This window comes from Sander vitreus, chromosome 20, assembly GCF_031162955.1.
Source record: "Sander vitreus isolate 19-12246 chromosome 20, sanVit1, whole genome shotgun sequence".
NCBI classification, from domain to species: domain Eukaryota; kingdom Metazoa; phylum Chordata; class Actinopteri; order Perciformes; family Percidae; genus Sander; species Sander vitreus.
Window position 1 is genome coordinate 7,424,482 of NC_135874.1, and position 14,226 is coordinate 7,438,707.

Sequence of the window (14,226 nt, forward strand, 5' to 3'; positions counted from 1 at the left end):
CAACACATGATAAAAGTATGTTCAAATTTAATTTTTCCTATGTAGAGGAAAACATTTTCTCAGGTCCAATTCGGTGGCTGGTTCAGATGAGTTTTATTCACTCCAGTGGAGAAAGAAGCTCTCAAGAAGCTGTAGGATTCTCTCTGACCAGAATGAGTTTCTATACAAGGTTTACAGGGAACAATAAACAAATGCTGAGAAGACATTCCACTCACAAGACTGTCGGGGTGTATTTGCATACATTTAATACTGTCTGCTTCAACTAATCAAAAGTGCTTTGATTAAAGGAAGACGCCGACTTATTGTGACTTCAGCTTATTCACCGTATCCCCCAGAGTTAGACAAGTCCATACATACCCTTCTCATCTCACCGCTAGCCTCGCTTAGCCCAGATCCTGGAGGTAACCGGCTCCATCTAGCCTACTGCTCCCAATAAGTGACAAAATAACACCAACATGTTCCTATTTACATGTACATTTGTATAGTCACAGCGTGTACAAATAACAAGGTCACATGAGACACAGCCATCTTCTAACCGTATACAAATTCGGAACTAGATTCTCAGAAAGGCGAAGCACTGCTACTTGGGCGCAGTGATTTGCTAGCAGCACCTGAGAATCCCCGTGGTGAGGAGCAGAGAGTAACAACAGGGCTTTTCAGGTGTTGCGCTAATCACTCCGCCCAAGTAGCAGTGCTTCGCCTTCTGAGAATATAGCTCCCAGTATGTATACGGTTAGATGGCTGTGTCTCATGTGACCTTATTTGTAAATGTAAACAGGAAAATGTTAGCGTTATTTTGTCACTTATTGGGAGCAGTAGGTTAGATGGAGCCGGTTACCTCTAGGATCTGTGCTAAACTAGGCTAGGGGTGGGGGCGTCAGACAGAGTTACGACACGCACGAAGAGTATGTATGGACTTATCTAACTCTGTTTAAGGTGTGACTTCCTGTTGGAGCCGACCAGGGCTCTGAACAAAAGGTCTCTCTCACAGCGATCGAGCAAGGGCAGACAAACTTAATTAAATCAGGAGACACTAAAAGGAAAATATTCTTTATATAGTCATCTCTAAGAATGTTTTATAACACATGAGACATAATGCACATTTCATCAGGTCATACAGTAAGACTGCTGTTGCACTGTCTTTGGATAAATGCATTCAAATCAGCCTTTGTTGTTCTTTCAGGATCTGTCTCGCCTGCGTGTCCAAACTGCTGAGAGGCTGTTACCGGACCTGTGACATCCTCCCCTGGGTGTTTTGTAAAGCAACACCAACTTGTTTAACATGTTAGCTGCTGTTTGACATGCAAAGTGCCTATGCAGCAAGTTATTTTCAAAGCTAAGACATGACCCCTCTGCCAGGGTTTGTGATTTGTCATTCAACAAGGCATTTTATTATCCAGTAAATTTAAGAACGTGTTCGTTACAACACAGTGCAGCACCATTATGCTGTTTTAGCCCATATTTCAATCTTATGTGACACTGTTTCTTCCTGTAAAATGGAGTAATGATACAATAATTTCTGTCAATTGAAAATAAATGTCTTAATAAAAACTGTATTGTGCTAGTCCATGAATTTGATCAATAAATATTGACATTTAGTTTTACTGCTAACCATTTCCTAAAGCCTATTATTGGTCTTTAGATTGATTAATGCATTTCTCAACCATTGTTGTCCAGTGTAAAAAATCAACTAACTTATGCCTGAAACCTGCATGAGATTGTAAAATCAATTACAGTTAACATTTACTTGCCTTGCATGTGGCCGTGAAAAAACGTAGGTATTTCTCGTATTGGGGAATGGTCAGTGAGAGCTGTGTTGAGGCAATCCCAGCCCGCTGTGTTTTTTCGGTATGCCAAGTACAGCTCCTTTGAAGAAAAACTAATTATGGTATGCTTTGGGAAATGGTTGACAATTTTTTTCATATATAGGATTTCAAGTAAAACTTGATTCTAATAATTTGGTTAGCTATTGTAAATGTTTACCATAGCAGCATTATCAGCGTGGATGTGGCCGCTTCAGTCCCACTGGCCCACTCTCAGCTCTCCTGCGGCAGCCCGGTGGTGTACAGGTAGGAGACGGTCCCTGCCTGGATCTGGAACGTCTGTCCCTGGATGTGGTGGCTGGAGATCTGCTCGCTGGTCTGGCTGATGGAGATGGGCTGGTTGCTCTGGCTGCTGATGTGAATTGCCTGACTGTGTGTGTGCTCCCTGCCCACCTGTCCCACAGCGAGCTGCTGGATGGGCTGGTGCATCACCTGCAACTGCTGGACCGCCCGTTGTGCTATCTGAAGGGTGTGCGGGGCACCGTGCGGGGCCTGTAGCTGCTCCATCGCCTCTTTACTGAGAGTGAGGACGTGCATCTGCTCCGGCTGGTGGTTCATTTGGCCCTGCAGCAAACTGATAGTCTGAATCTGAGGGCTCTGGTCCACCACGCCGCCCTGAGTCACCAAAGCCACGTTCTGCACGTTTCCTGGCGACTGGGTGAGGAGGGTGAGTCTGGAGTGGGACGATTCTGCCGCCTCCCCCTCAGTGGTGATGATGCTGATCTCCTGGTTCTGCCCCGGTGCAAAGTTAATGTTGTCCACATCTCCCGTCACCACCAGCTGGAGCTCCTGTTCAGAGGTGGAGGGCAGCTGGTACGGCTGCAGCTGCAGGATGTTGTGTACCTCCTCCTCCTCCGGTGGCTCTGTGGCGTGGGGAGCATCTGATGTGGCTTTTGTTGTCGCAGCTCTCTCCTTGTTGTGAGATTTGGTGTGTGTATTCAGATTGTCCAGGCGGGTAAACGACAGGCCACAGGAGGAGCACGTGAAGGGTTTCTTCCCTGAGTGAGAGGCGACATGTCGCCGTCTCGCGCTAGGGTCCGAGAAGGATTTGTTGCAGATGCTGCAGTCATATGGCTTCTCCCCTCTGAAAAATGACATGATTTTAATGTTTTGAATGTAAAAGCAGCTTTTTTTTATATTGACAATGGATCACATAAGTGTTTATATGAAGGGGTCACTTATTTTGACTTTTCAAAATACTATACTTTGGCTTTTTATCACTTTTTTTGACATACTATACTATGTTTTATCACTTATGCAACTTACTATAATATGGCCTGTTTATCGCTTTTTCATAATGCTATACTATGGCTTCTTTATTTCTTTTTTTTATCATTTTCTTCAACATACTATATGTTTTTTTTTTTTATCACTTAACTTACTGCAACTTACTATAATATGGCCTTTTTATCGCTTTTTTCAACATGCTATATGTGGTAGCCTGGTTGACACCAGAGTCTGGGCAAGCTTCATTCACAGCTCATTTCCAAATGGGAGTCACCAACAGACACCGCTCAAATGCCTCTGGGCGCAATTGGAAAGTCTTTCAACCAATCAGACCAACGATCCGGGTGACGTACGACGACAGTGGCATCAACGAGTTGCTGCCCTTTGGTGGCCATCATGTTGAATGTAAACAAAAAGCTGCTTGCCGTTGCTGCGCTATCGTCATCGTGTAAAGCCCGCCTCAACGGATGTGATTGGTGCCTCGATTTGGAAAAATTGGAAATGGGCTTGAATGGGCTCTTGGCTAGACTGACTTGCAGAGCAAATCTCAAATTTGCCGGAAGTCCGTCAGGGTTTTCCCAGGTTAATACTATGGCTTTTTTTCTCTTTTTTCTGTTCCTTTAATAATTTTTTCGACATACTTACTATGAGTTTTTAAATCACGTTTTTTCCGACATACTATACTATGGCTTTTTTATCCCTTTTTTTGAAATACTATGGCTTTTTTTTTTTTTTACATGTATACATACATGTAGAATTTCTTACTCTTTATTTTGCATCCTTCATCCCTTTCCCGTTTTTTTTTTTAGCTATTTGTACTGCTTTAGCTGCTTTCCATGCTTAATCAAGTCTTATTTACAGATTTCTTCTTAATTCAAGCCTAAAAATGTTCCACATCTTTCATTCATTGTAAATTATTTTCATACTTTTTGACCTTGTTGTTACGCAATTATGCACGAAATCCAGTTTAGCTTTAGCCATTTAGCTTCTCCTCAGCATTCACAAGCATTTTGGAAATGCATTTTCTAGTTTAAAAAATAGTTTCAGGCTCAAATGGGTGATTAAGAACAAGTACATTTTATACTTTTATTACATTTTGCTGATAATACTTGAATTTGAATGCTGAACTTGAGTATTTTTAAACTGTTGCATTGATGATTTGACTAAATCTGACTACTTCTTCCACTGTTGTTGATTGAATGTTCATCTTTGATTAGTCGCACTAGGAATCAATTAAAGCTGTTAAATGATACCGTATGTTATTTGGCTAAATACATAAAATATATTTCTCACCTGTGAATTCTGATATGAGTCTGCAGAGTGCTTTTGGCTGAAAAACACTTTCCACAAATCTCACAAGTAAAAGGCTTCTCACCTGTAAAAAATAATATACATGTCATTAAGTGCTTCCACTTCTACAGATATCAGATATTACAGATATTTCACAGCAATATTACTTTTATTAGCTTGTCTGACTTTACCTGTGTGAGTTCTCAGGTGCTTTTTCAGCTGAGCTGTGTCCATAAACTTGTGATGACACTTGGCACATTCTGGTAATGATTTGCCTATAATTAAAAGACAAGAATAAATAATACATTATTCAGCCTTTAGAGGGACTAGGTTAGAATTATCCTGCTGCTGTTGAAGTGATGCAGTTCTCACCTGTATGAACTCTGTAATGGCTATGAAGTTGCCTCTTCTGAGTGAACGTCTTTCCACATGTATCACAGCTGAAGGATTTGTCTTCTAAGGATGCAGGTAAAGAGAAATGATTTATAGTAGAGCAGTAGAGAACAAGACACTGATAGATCATAGACTTTGATGATTAATGGGAATACATTTTAAAAATGAAAACAGAGTCATCACTGTTAATTTGTTTTTGTCTGAAAATTCTGTTTTAATTTCCAATCTTATTAAATGGGCTGTACACGACATTCAGAACATTAATATAGCGGCAAACAAATATTTGCTATGTAAAGATATAGTGGAAAAATGCGACCTGAGCAGAGAATAAAGTCACACTCCCTCTGTGTGTGTTGTAACATCAGCTTCTCTGTGCTTTGTTTTGGTAGCTGGTCCGGCTACGTGTGCATATTGGGGTATCGGGGAACTGTGTTTTTTTTCAGTTTTTCAAGTACATTCCCTTAAAGAATTTAATATTTATGTACATTTATGATGGATGCAATAAAAGGTGAGAAAATAGCAATCATCAGAAAATAATATACACAGGGTGTAAATAGGGGTGGGACAAAATACCAATGCAGCAATATATCCTTGTCCTTTATGCGATACCATAATCGATATGCTGGCGCCAAATATCGATATTTTAATTAAGAACAGTACAGTGCCCATTCAAAATATGCCTGTTTGGAACGGGCCGTTGCTTGGCCCATGCTATTGTCCCCCCCCCCCGCTGTACAGAGTGTGTCAACAGCCTGCTGCGTGCTGTTTGATGTCATTTTTTTCCTCAACCTTTGTTGTTTGGCCGTTTAGTTTTATTCACAAGTTTTTTTATATCCAATATCCAAACTGCTTTGAAATCCAAACCCCAAGTTCATTGGGTACCCAAGGGCGCACGCGCACACACACACACGCACACACACACGCACCTTCATCAGATCCTACCTTTATGGAGGTTCATGTGCTCTTGTAGGGAGTGTTTGGTGGAGAGCGCTTTGGAGCAGACAATGCAGACAAACGGCTTTTCTCCAGTGTGCATGCGCTGGTGAACCAGCAAAGTATGCTTCTGGGAAAAACCCTTTCCACAAACCAGGCACTGAAAAGGCTTCTCTCCTTGGGGAAAAAAAACCCAATGAAATACAGTAAGGTGTGCTGGTGTACAGGTGCTGGTCATATAATTAGAATATCATGAAAAAGTTGATTTATTTCAGTAATTCCATTCAAAAAGTAAAACTTGTATAATTTATACATTCATTCCACACAGACTGATATATTTCAAGTGTTTATTTCTTTTACTTTTGATGATTAGAACTGACAACTAATGAAAACCCCAAATTCAGTATCTCAGAAAATTAGAATATTGTGACAAGGTTCAATATTGAAGACATCTGGTGCCACTCTATCAGCTAATTAACTCAAAACACCTGCAAAGGCCTTTAAATGGTCTCTCAGTCTAGTTCTGTAGGCTACACAATCATGGGGAAGACTGCTGACTTGACAGCTGTCCAAAAGACGACCATTGACACCTTGCCCAAGGAGGGCAAGACACAAAAAGATCATTGCTAAAGAGGCTGGCTGTTCACAGAGCTCTGTGTCCAAGCACATTAATAGAGAGGCGAAGGGAAGGAAAAGATGTGGTAGAAAAAAGTGTACAAGCAATAGGGATAACCGCACCCTGGAGAGGAGTGTGAAACAAAACCCAATCAAAAATGTGGGGGAGATTCACAAAGAGTGGACTGCAGCTGGAGTCAGTGCTTCAAGAACCACCACGCACAGACGTAAGCAAGACATGGGTTTCAGCTGTCGCATTCCTTGTGTCAAGCCACTCCTGAACAGGACACAGCGTCAGAAGCGTTTCGCCTGGGCTAAAGACAAAAAGGACTGGACTGCTGCTGAGTGGTCCAAAGTTATGTTCTCTGATGAAAGTCAATTTTGCATTTCCTTTGGAAATCAAGGTCCCAGAGTCTGGAGGAAGAGAGGAGAGGCACAGAATCCACGTTGCTTGAAGTCCAGTGTAAAGTTTCCACAGTCAGTGATGGTTTGGGGTGCCATGTCATCTGCTGGTGTTGGTCCACTGTGTTTTCTGAGGTCCAGGGTCAACGCAGCCGTCTACCAGGAAGTTTTAGAGCACTTCATGCTTCCTGCTGCTGACCAACTTTATAGAGATGCAGATTTTATTTTCCAACAGGAGTTGGAACCTGCACACAGTGCCAAAGCTACCAGCACCTGGTTTAAGGACCATGGTATCCCTGTTCTTAATTGGCCAGCAAACTCGCCTGACCTTAACCCTATAGAAAGTCTATGGGGTATTGTGAAGAGGATGATGTGATGCGCCAGACCCAACAACAGAAGAGCTGAAGGCCACTATCAGAGCAACCTGGGCTCTCCTAACACCTGAGCAGTGCCACAGGCTGGACTCCATGCCACGCCGCATTGCTGCAGTAATTCAGGCAAAAGGAGCCCCAACTAAGTACTGAGTGCTGTACATGCTCATACTTTTCATGTTCATACTTTTCAGTTGGCCAACATTTCTAAAAATCCTTTTTTGTATTGGTCTTAAGTAATTTTCTAATTTTCTGAGATACTGAATTTGGGGTTTTCATTAGTTGTCAGTTATAATCATTAAAAGAAATAAACACTTGAAATATATCAGTCTGTGTGGAATGAATGTATACATTATACAAGTTTCACTTTTTGAATGGAATTACTGAAATAAATCAACTTTTTCATGATATTCTAATTATATGACCAGCACCTGTATATCGGTGAATATACAGGTAGTTAGTGTGTCATCACCTGCAGAGTAGCAACATTGGGGTTCAGCACTTCAAGAAACTAGTATGTACCGGTACTATACTAGGACTTCTTTTTTTTATTGCATGCTATATTATAAAATGTTTTAAGACTTTTTGTGACATACTATACTTTTACCATGACATGTTTTATACTATACTATGATTTTTAATGACTTTTTTTATGGCATTGTGATGGCAAACTGTACTGTGACTTCTTTGTTTTATGACATTTTTATGACATATTATACTATGACTTTTTTATGAAAATGAAAGGGAAAGTATTAAAATGTTCTGGGGATGATTAAAATATAATAATGCATTTCATGTCACGTTGAGAGGCCGCACAAAATGTATCTGAGGGCTGCACAGAAACTTTGCCTTAAATCATAACTCACAAGGCAGATTACCTGTATGAGTCCTCTGGTGAATCTTTAAAAAGAGGTGATTTTTGAATACTTTGCCACAGTCCTCACAGCGGGCCTCAGTGTTGGGGTATTTCCTTTTCCTGCCTTTCTTCCCAGGCTCTTTGCTTACTGCTGTGTCGCTGACCACCTTGTAGCTCTTGTATTTCACCGGTGGCCTGATTTTGCGTTTGCTCTGCCGGCTCTGGTGGGCTTCTGGCTTGTAATCTGCATTGTCTTTAGCTTGTGACTCAGTTACTGTATCATCACAGTCCGTATCTCCAACCAGTCCCCCCTCTGAGCTATCACATGGTGCACTTGTCCCCTCCAACTCTGTTTCAAGTTCTTTTTTCTTTGGCCGTCCTCTTTTGCGTTTCGGCTGATCTGGCACCTGGGTTATGTCAGCCTTTACCTCCTCGCCTCTAACCACTGCAGCAGAGTGTGTGAGTTCATTGAGCACCTTGACAAGATCGTTTACCGCCATAACATGAGCCGTGGCCAGAAGCTGCTCAGTGGCGCTCTCCTCTACAGACACCTGGGCGCTGTAGATGAACTCCAACACTGCTGCAAACATCGCAGCTGCCATGCCATCCAGCCGGTAGGTCGACTGACTGATCTGATCTTCTGCCATGAACATGAGGGAGAAGTACTCGCTGCTTGCTGCCAGCAGGGCTTTGTGTGCCTTGAAGTGCACGTCTTCCACAACAAGAGTGATGTCGCACAGTAGGTCTCTTTTCCTGAGCTTGTCGAATTTGCTCAGGATGCTCTGCTTATGTGAATCTGAATGGAGGGCCATGAGTGATGAGGTCCTAGCTGTTGCGTTCTGAGACATCTTCCCCTCAAACCAATCCCTTCTGTTCCTGCAGGCAATGAAAAGCAACTCAGTTAAAACAGGGTTACAGTGCATAAGACTAAGAGAAAGAAAAAGTACAATACATTACTTTTACAACTTTTAGTTCTACTTAATCAATGCATTGCCATTTAAAAAAATGATGTGAAAACAAAGCAAATAGCCTAATCTTGTTTTAGGGCTGGAACGAATAGTTATGGATGTAGTATGCTTGCGTAAGGCGCACAGCATCATCAAAGACTGTTCTCACCCCCAACCAAAGCCTGTTCACCCCACTCCTGTCCGGGAGGCGTCTCAGGTCTCCTCACACCCAAACCAGCAGGTTCAGAGGAAGCTTCTTTCCTGCGGCTGTCACCCTACTGAACTCTAGCTCTGCATCCTGGTGACAACCAACCAACTAAGCCCCCAAACCCCCTATCCCACCCATAGTATCCTATTTATTCATTTACAAATGTACATACTGTAACTACACTTATACATAGCCATTTTCTACTGCTCTTCATACTATTCATCCTGCACATACACTTATTCACACTACTCTTATGTTACTGTTTCTAAACTACAATGGTACTGTTAACACACTGCACATTGCTGTACATATGTCTATATGGTTCATCCTAAATATCCATATTTTATTCTGTTTTTCTTATAATATACTGCATTTATCTATATTATTTTTTTACTACTATTATATTACTGCTGCTACATTGCACATATCTGTACATGTGGTTCATACATTGTTCATATTACATAGCCATATTTATTCTACTCTAAGGTAACTGCTAATACACTGCACACATTTATATTTAATTTATATTACTCTAAACCACCTTCTGTTCAAATTTTTCTGCTCTTTTTGCACTTCTGGTTGGATGCAAACTGCATTTCGTTGCCTTTGTACTTGTACTCTGCACAATGACAATAAAGTTGAATCTAATCTAATCTAGACTGTTGGTTGGAAAATACAAGAGATACAAAATTATGGACATTTCTCACAGTTTGTAGACTAAATAATTACTTTATTATTTAAAAAAATAATCAACAGATTAATTGATAATGAAAACTGTAGTCTATCAGTGTAAAGTCATAGTTAAAATGCCCTTAATGAGCCAAAGGGCATGTCATCAAATTGCTTATCTGATCTGAACGGTTTAAACCCACATTAAAAAAAAACGATTGATAGTCAAAACTGTCAACGGGCGGATTGATCAATTGGTTTCAGCTTGCAACCATACAATATTGTCATTTACATGACTAGGCTATATCTTCCACAAGTTAGTGCATGGTTTCTAAAAGTATGTTGTACCTACCGTTACCACATTCAAACAAAGTTTACTTGCTAGTGTTTGGTCTCGAAAACACACTCTACCCTCTTACAGATCAACGCTCCAGTGATGTGAACAACTTGAAGGGGTTGAAGGGGGGACACCATGGGGTTATTAGCACGCTGTGGAGGAAGGTCTGGCAATGCGAGACCACAAGCAGGCTAACTTACATGGTCTCAAACAATGCATCCGGCTGCTAGCCAGAAGAAGGCCAAAGCTAGCAGAAATAGCAAAGTGTGTGCCTAAAATAATGTTTTAGTCTAACTACATGTCAGTAATGTTTCGGTTTGTGACAGGACCCAAACAGCATAACCGCACAAACCGTGGTGTAATTCAAAATAGTGAGCTTTTAGCAGTGTTGCCAACTCTTTTCCAATGAAAGTCGCTAAAAGTCGATAGATGACGTCATACGCTCATTTGCATAGTCTTGACGTCATTACGCAATCATTTGTATAAAGCTTAGTGGTTGTGTCAGCAAGGTAGACAAAAAGAAATAGAACTCTTTAGCCAAATAATCACAAATTCAATACAGGAATTTATTTTACCTTATAATTATTACTTAGGTAGCCTATCTTTGAAGTAAAAAAAAAAATTCTACAAAAGGGAGGGAAAAAGATCGATAAAGAATTCTCAAAGAAGGCTGGCTTGCCCAGGTCGAGGCCAGCTCAGCTGCGTCTTTCTCCCGTCGCGTCCTGCTGTCTCTCCTACCTACACCGGCCCCCGCACACCCTGTCCCCCTTCTACCTGCCTGCGCACTGTGCGCAGTGCTGCTGCACATGAGGGGAGAGGGGAGAGGGGAGAGGCTGCTCCTCTGCTCCTCAGTCACAGAACATAAGACTGTTTTGGCGGCTACAGGAGAGAAATACCTCGCGTGCTCGCTGGACAATACTGGCGACTTTTCTACAGAACGTCGCCAAATTTGTCGCTAGTCGCTTTAAAAAAAAAAAGAAGTCGCTAAGGGGGTCTGAAAAGTCGCTAAATCTAGCGACAAAGTCACTAAATTGGCAACACTGGCTTTTAGGACCTTACCTTCTACTATCGTTGGACGGACGTCGTGAATGTGAGTTGCTTATCGCGAGAGGTGTGATTCTGACGGGATTTAGGCGCAGCTGATCTATGATCTATGCTCTATGCTGTGGACCAAACATGCTCCTTCTCTGTAAACTGACTGCATGAATTACGTTTTATAAATCACTTTTTTACGTTTATTGCGTGAAAACGGAAACAAGTGCCTATAATTGTTTTCGGAGATTCCTTTAAAACGTTAACACACAGCTAGTTAAGAGTAAATTATCTGAGCAAACGGGCCATTTTTATACAGTGGACATTTATATAATCGTTCTCACCGCTAAAGGGACTTTCTTTAGGACCTGCACGTCGTTCAAAGACAGAATAAACAAACAGTCCTCAGTAAAAGCAGGCTATCGTGGTTATTATCGTGGATATTACAGGTGGTAGAAGAAAGAATACGATGAAATGATATACACATTAGAACAAATGGTTGGTACAGCATGTAGTTTATTTTGTCCATGATATATTGCACTAAATATATACCATTATTGCACGTTATATCCTATTATATGCGAGTTGAGTTGTGATAACAATCCGATGGTCCACGAGAGCCAGTTATCCGGAGAGAAGAGAGAGGGGGGGTGTCACCTTCACTTAAAATGGCTGTCTGAACTATAACATTATTTGTACTATACATGAGTATTTACATTTGTTTTGTAATGCTACTTTAAAATTGAGTTAAAGTTATCAGTGCATATTAGAATATTACAAATGATAAATGAGCTAATGCATTGGTAGGCTACAAATAACTGTCCAGCAATATATAAATATTAGCTCCATCACCAACTGCAACATTAAAGTGTTTCTTTACACGTTTATGCATCAATAAGATTGTAATAAAAGGGCAAGAGAAAATAACTGAAATCAGCCAATGCTGCCTTTATGCTTGTGGATAATTGTTGAATAGAAACGTCAACAAAAATGACCCAATTGTATCAAAGGAAAGCTCTCTAAACTTCAAATCACACAAGATTAAAAATACTGGACCAAACTGCAGCGCTGATAGCTTCTATATGGCTGTGTGAGCTTCTCTGGCCCGCTTTACAATGTCTGTTATGTAATGCATTGTTAAAATGAAGTAGGTTTTTGTGTTACTGATCTTTGGACAGTCAGTTAAGGTGGGGGTTAGGGCTAGTAGTTGTGAATTAACTGTCAGTCATAACAGTATGTCAAAGACAACCAAGACAACCTTGTCTTGCAGCAATCAAGCAACATTTGACATACAGTAATTCTCTACCTCCAGTTTGAAACGCAGGCCTGTCCAGGATGAAAAGTGTTCGAGTCGTGGTGGTGGGAGCAGGTGTGATCGGCTTCTCCACTGCGGTCTGCATCGCCGAGGCTCTTCCTTTCTGCTCCATTACTCTGCTGGCTGAGAAGTTCAGTCCATACACCACCAGTGATGGAGCTGCTGGGATCCTGTTTGCTGCAGAGTTTCCAGGTATGCAACAATCTCCCTCTAAGACAATGCATTCCACTAACTGTAATGTGTCATATTTTAAGATGTTATGCAGACACAGTACACAATTTTACCTGGGTGAACATTATTTCTAATGCAAATAATAAATTCATCATCTATCCACATCCTTCATATGTACAGATGCAGTACACATTAGTTTTGCATGTTGAAGACGACTAATTTGACTATTTCTCCATCAGATATTCCCATGGGAAGACAAAAACGCTGGTTCAAGTACAGCTTTGATCACCTGTTGGCCATTGCTCAATCCAAACACTCACTGGAAGCTGGAGTAATGCTGACCTCTGGGTAGCAAATGTTATATAGGTCTAGAAAGATGGGCCATGTCACTATTAAAATAGATCTCTTTGCATCCAGTGATTTGCGTTTTGATTTTTTTTTTCCAGCTGGCAAATTTTCAGGGACATTCCAGCCGATAAGAAGCCCTTCTGGTCAGAGTTTGTGATCGGCTTTCGAGTCATGACTGACAGTGAATTAAAACGATTTCCAGATCACACGTTTGGCCAGGCGTTCACCACCATAAAATGTGAATGTTCCAGCTACCTGCCTTGGCTCGAGAAGAGGTTTGTCCTCTATGTTAAACTCTTATGGTCATGTCAAAGGTGTTGGCTCATTAGTATTTTTCCTGAACGTTTTAAATACCAACAAACTCAAAGAATTGCAGTTCAATTTGTGTTTTAATTCCACTGAGGTGAACAGTTGAATACAGTCTTTATGACAACACTCATGTTTTGTAAAGTTTCAGAAAAGCTGGAGGCCAAGTGGAACAGAGGAAACTCGACAGTCTTGAGGAATTAATCAACAGCTATGATATCATTGTCAACTGCTCTGGTCTGGGCTCCAAAACACTGGTGGGTGACAACAAGGTGTACCCGGTCAGAGGCCAGGTCCTCAGGGTGGAGGTCCCCTGGCTGAAGCACTTCATCAGAGATGGAGACGGAAAGACCTACATCTACCCCGGCATACACAGCGTCACTGTGGGCGGCACCAGGCAGGAGGGGGACTGGCGACTACAAGCGGACGAAGGGGACACTAAAGGCATCCTGGAGCGCTGCAGCGAGCTGGAGCCGTCCATCAGCAAAGCTAAAGTTCTCAGCGAGTGGGTGGGTCTGAGGCCGAGCAGGAGGAACCCGAGGGTGGAGAAGGAGCTGGTGTGGCTGCAGGGTCGCAGGATGCCTGTGGTCCACAACTACGGCCACGGAGGCTGGGGAGTCACCCTCGCCTGGGGTACTGCCCTGGACGCACTGGGGCTGGTAAGGCAGTGCCTTCATGAAATGCCGCTACAGGCTAATCTTTGAACTCAGTCTGCCACTAAATCCTGCTTTTACTCTGTGCCTGTAACACTCACCTTACAATAATAACACAGGGAAAATGGATGTAAAAATAAAACATTTTGATGAACAATTGTTGGGGCGTATTGGGACTGGTAATGAAATAATGTCATAAATACTGCCTACTAAGCAAATGAAATTGCCTTTGAGTGAAGAAATCTGCTGTCAGAGAGATGAACTTAATTCAAACATACCAACATTATATTATGTGTAAGTAGAACATGAATTAAAAGCCTTGTTAGCATT

At 41.7% G+C, this 14,226-nt stretch overlaps 3 protein-coding genes across 10 annotated transcripts in view; 2 read left to right on the top strand and 1 right to left on the bottom strand.

Moving 5' to 3' along the window:
• The window catches only part of ccdc162 (coiled-coil domain containing 162), a 37,005-nt gene extending 34,204 nt beyond the window's left edge, over positions 1–2,801 (top strand). The window contains exon 45 of the mRNA XM_078277627.1: positions 1,184–2,801. Within this exon, the coding sequence (XP_078133753.1) occupies positions 1,184–1,237 (54 nt within the window). The 3' untranslated portion in view covers positions 1,238–2,801. The remainder of the gene's footprint in view (positions 1–1,183) is intronic.
• Positions 77–11,170, bottom strand: zbtb24 (zinc finger and BTB domain containing 24). 6 transcript variants are annotated; one of them, XM_078277633.1, is made up of 9 exons: positions 10,272–10,486; positions 7,933–8,786; positions 5,676–5,843; positions 4,713–4,796; positions 4,532–4,615; positions 4,344–4,425; positions 1,984–2,907; positions 1,752–1,866; positions 77–1,246 (listed from the first exon to the last, which is right to left on the bottom strand). In XM_078277633.1, coding segments are annotated over exons 1-7 (2,145 nt in total). In that variant the 5' UTR covers positions 10,274–10,486; the 3' UTR covers positions 77–1,246; positions 1,752–1,866; positions 1,984–2,036. The 6 variants fall into 6 exon arrangements, with proteins under 6 accessions (XP_078133759.1, XP_078133761.1, XP_078133762.1 ...); XM_078277635.1 differs by lacking the exon at positions 10,272–10,486 and adding an exon at positions 11,131–11,170 and having other exon boundaries at positions 77–1,866; XM_078277636.1 differs by lacking the exon at positions 10,272–10,486 and adding an exon at positions 10,647–10,742 and having other exon boundaries at positions 77–1,866.
• Positions 10,754–13,953, top strand: ddo (D-aspartate oxidase). Of its 3 annotated transcripts, none has more exons than XM_078277638.1 (5): positions 10,754–11,161; positions 12,416–12,610; positions 12,829–12,937; positions 13,036–13,212; positions 13,389–13,953. In XM_078277638.1, exons 2-5 carry the CDS (start codon positions 12,439–12,441, stop codon positions 13,945–13,947), a joined length of 1,017 nt encoding a protein of 338 aa, XP_078133764.1. In that variant the 5' UTR covers positions 10,754–11,161; positions 12,416–12,438; the 3' UTR covers positions 13,948–13,953. The 3 variants fall into 3 exon arrangements, with proteins under 3 accessions (XP_078133764.1, XP_078133765.1, XP_078133767.1); XM_078277639.1 differs by lacking the exon at positions 10,754–11,161 and adding an exon at positions 11,207–11,601; XM_078277641.1 differs by lacking the exons at positions 10,754–11,161; positions 12,829–12,937 and having other exon boundaries at positions 12,523–12,610.
• Positions 13,954–14,226: the final 273 nt, after the last annotated feature.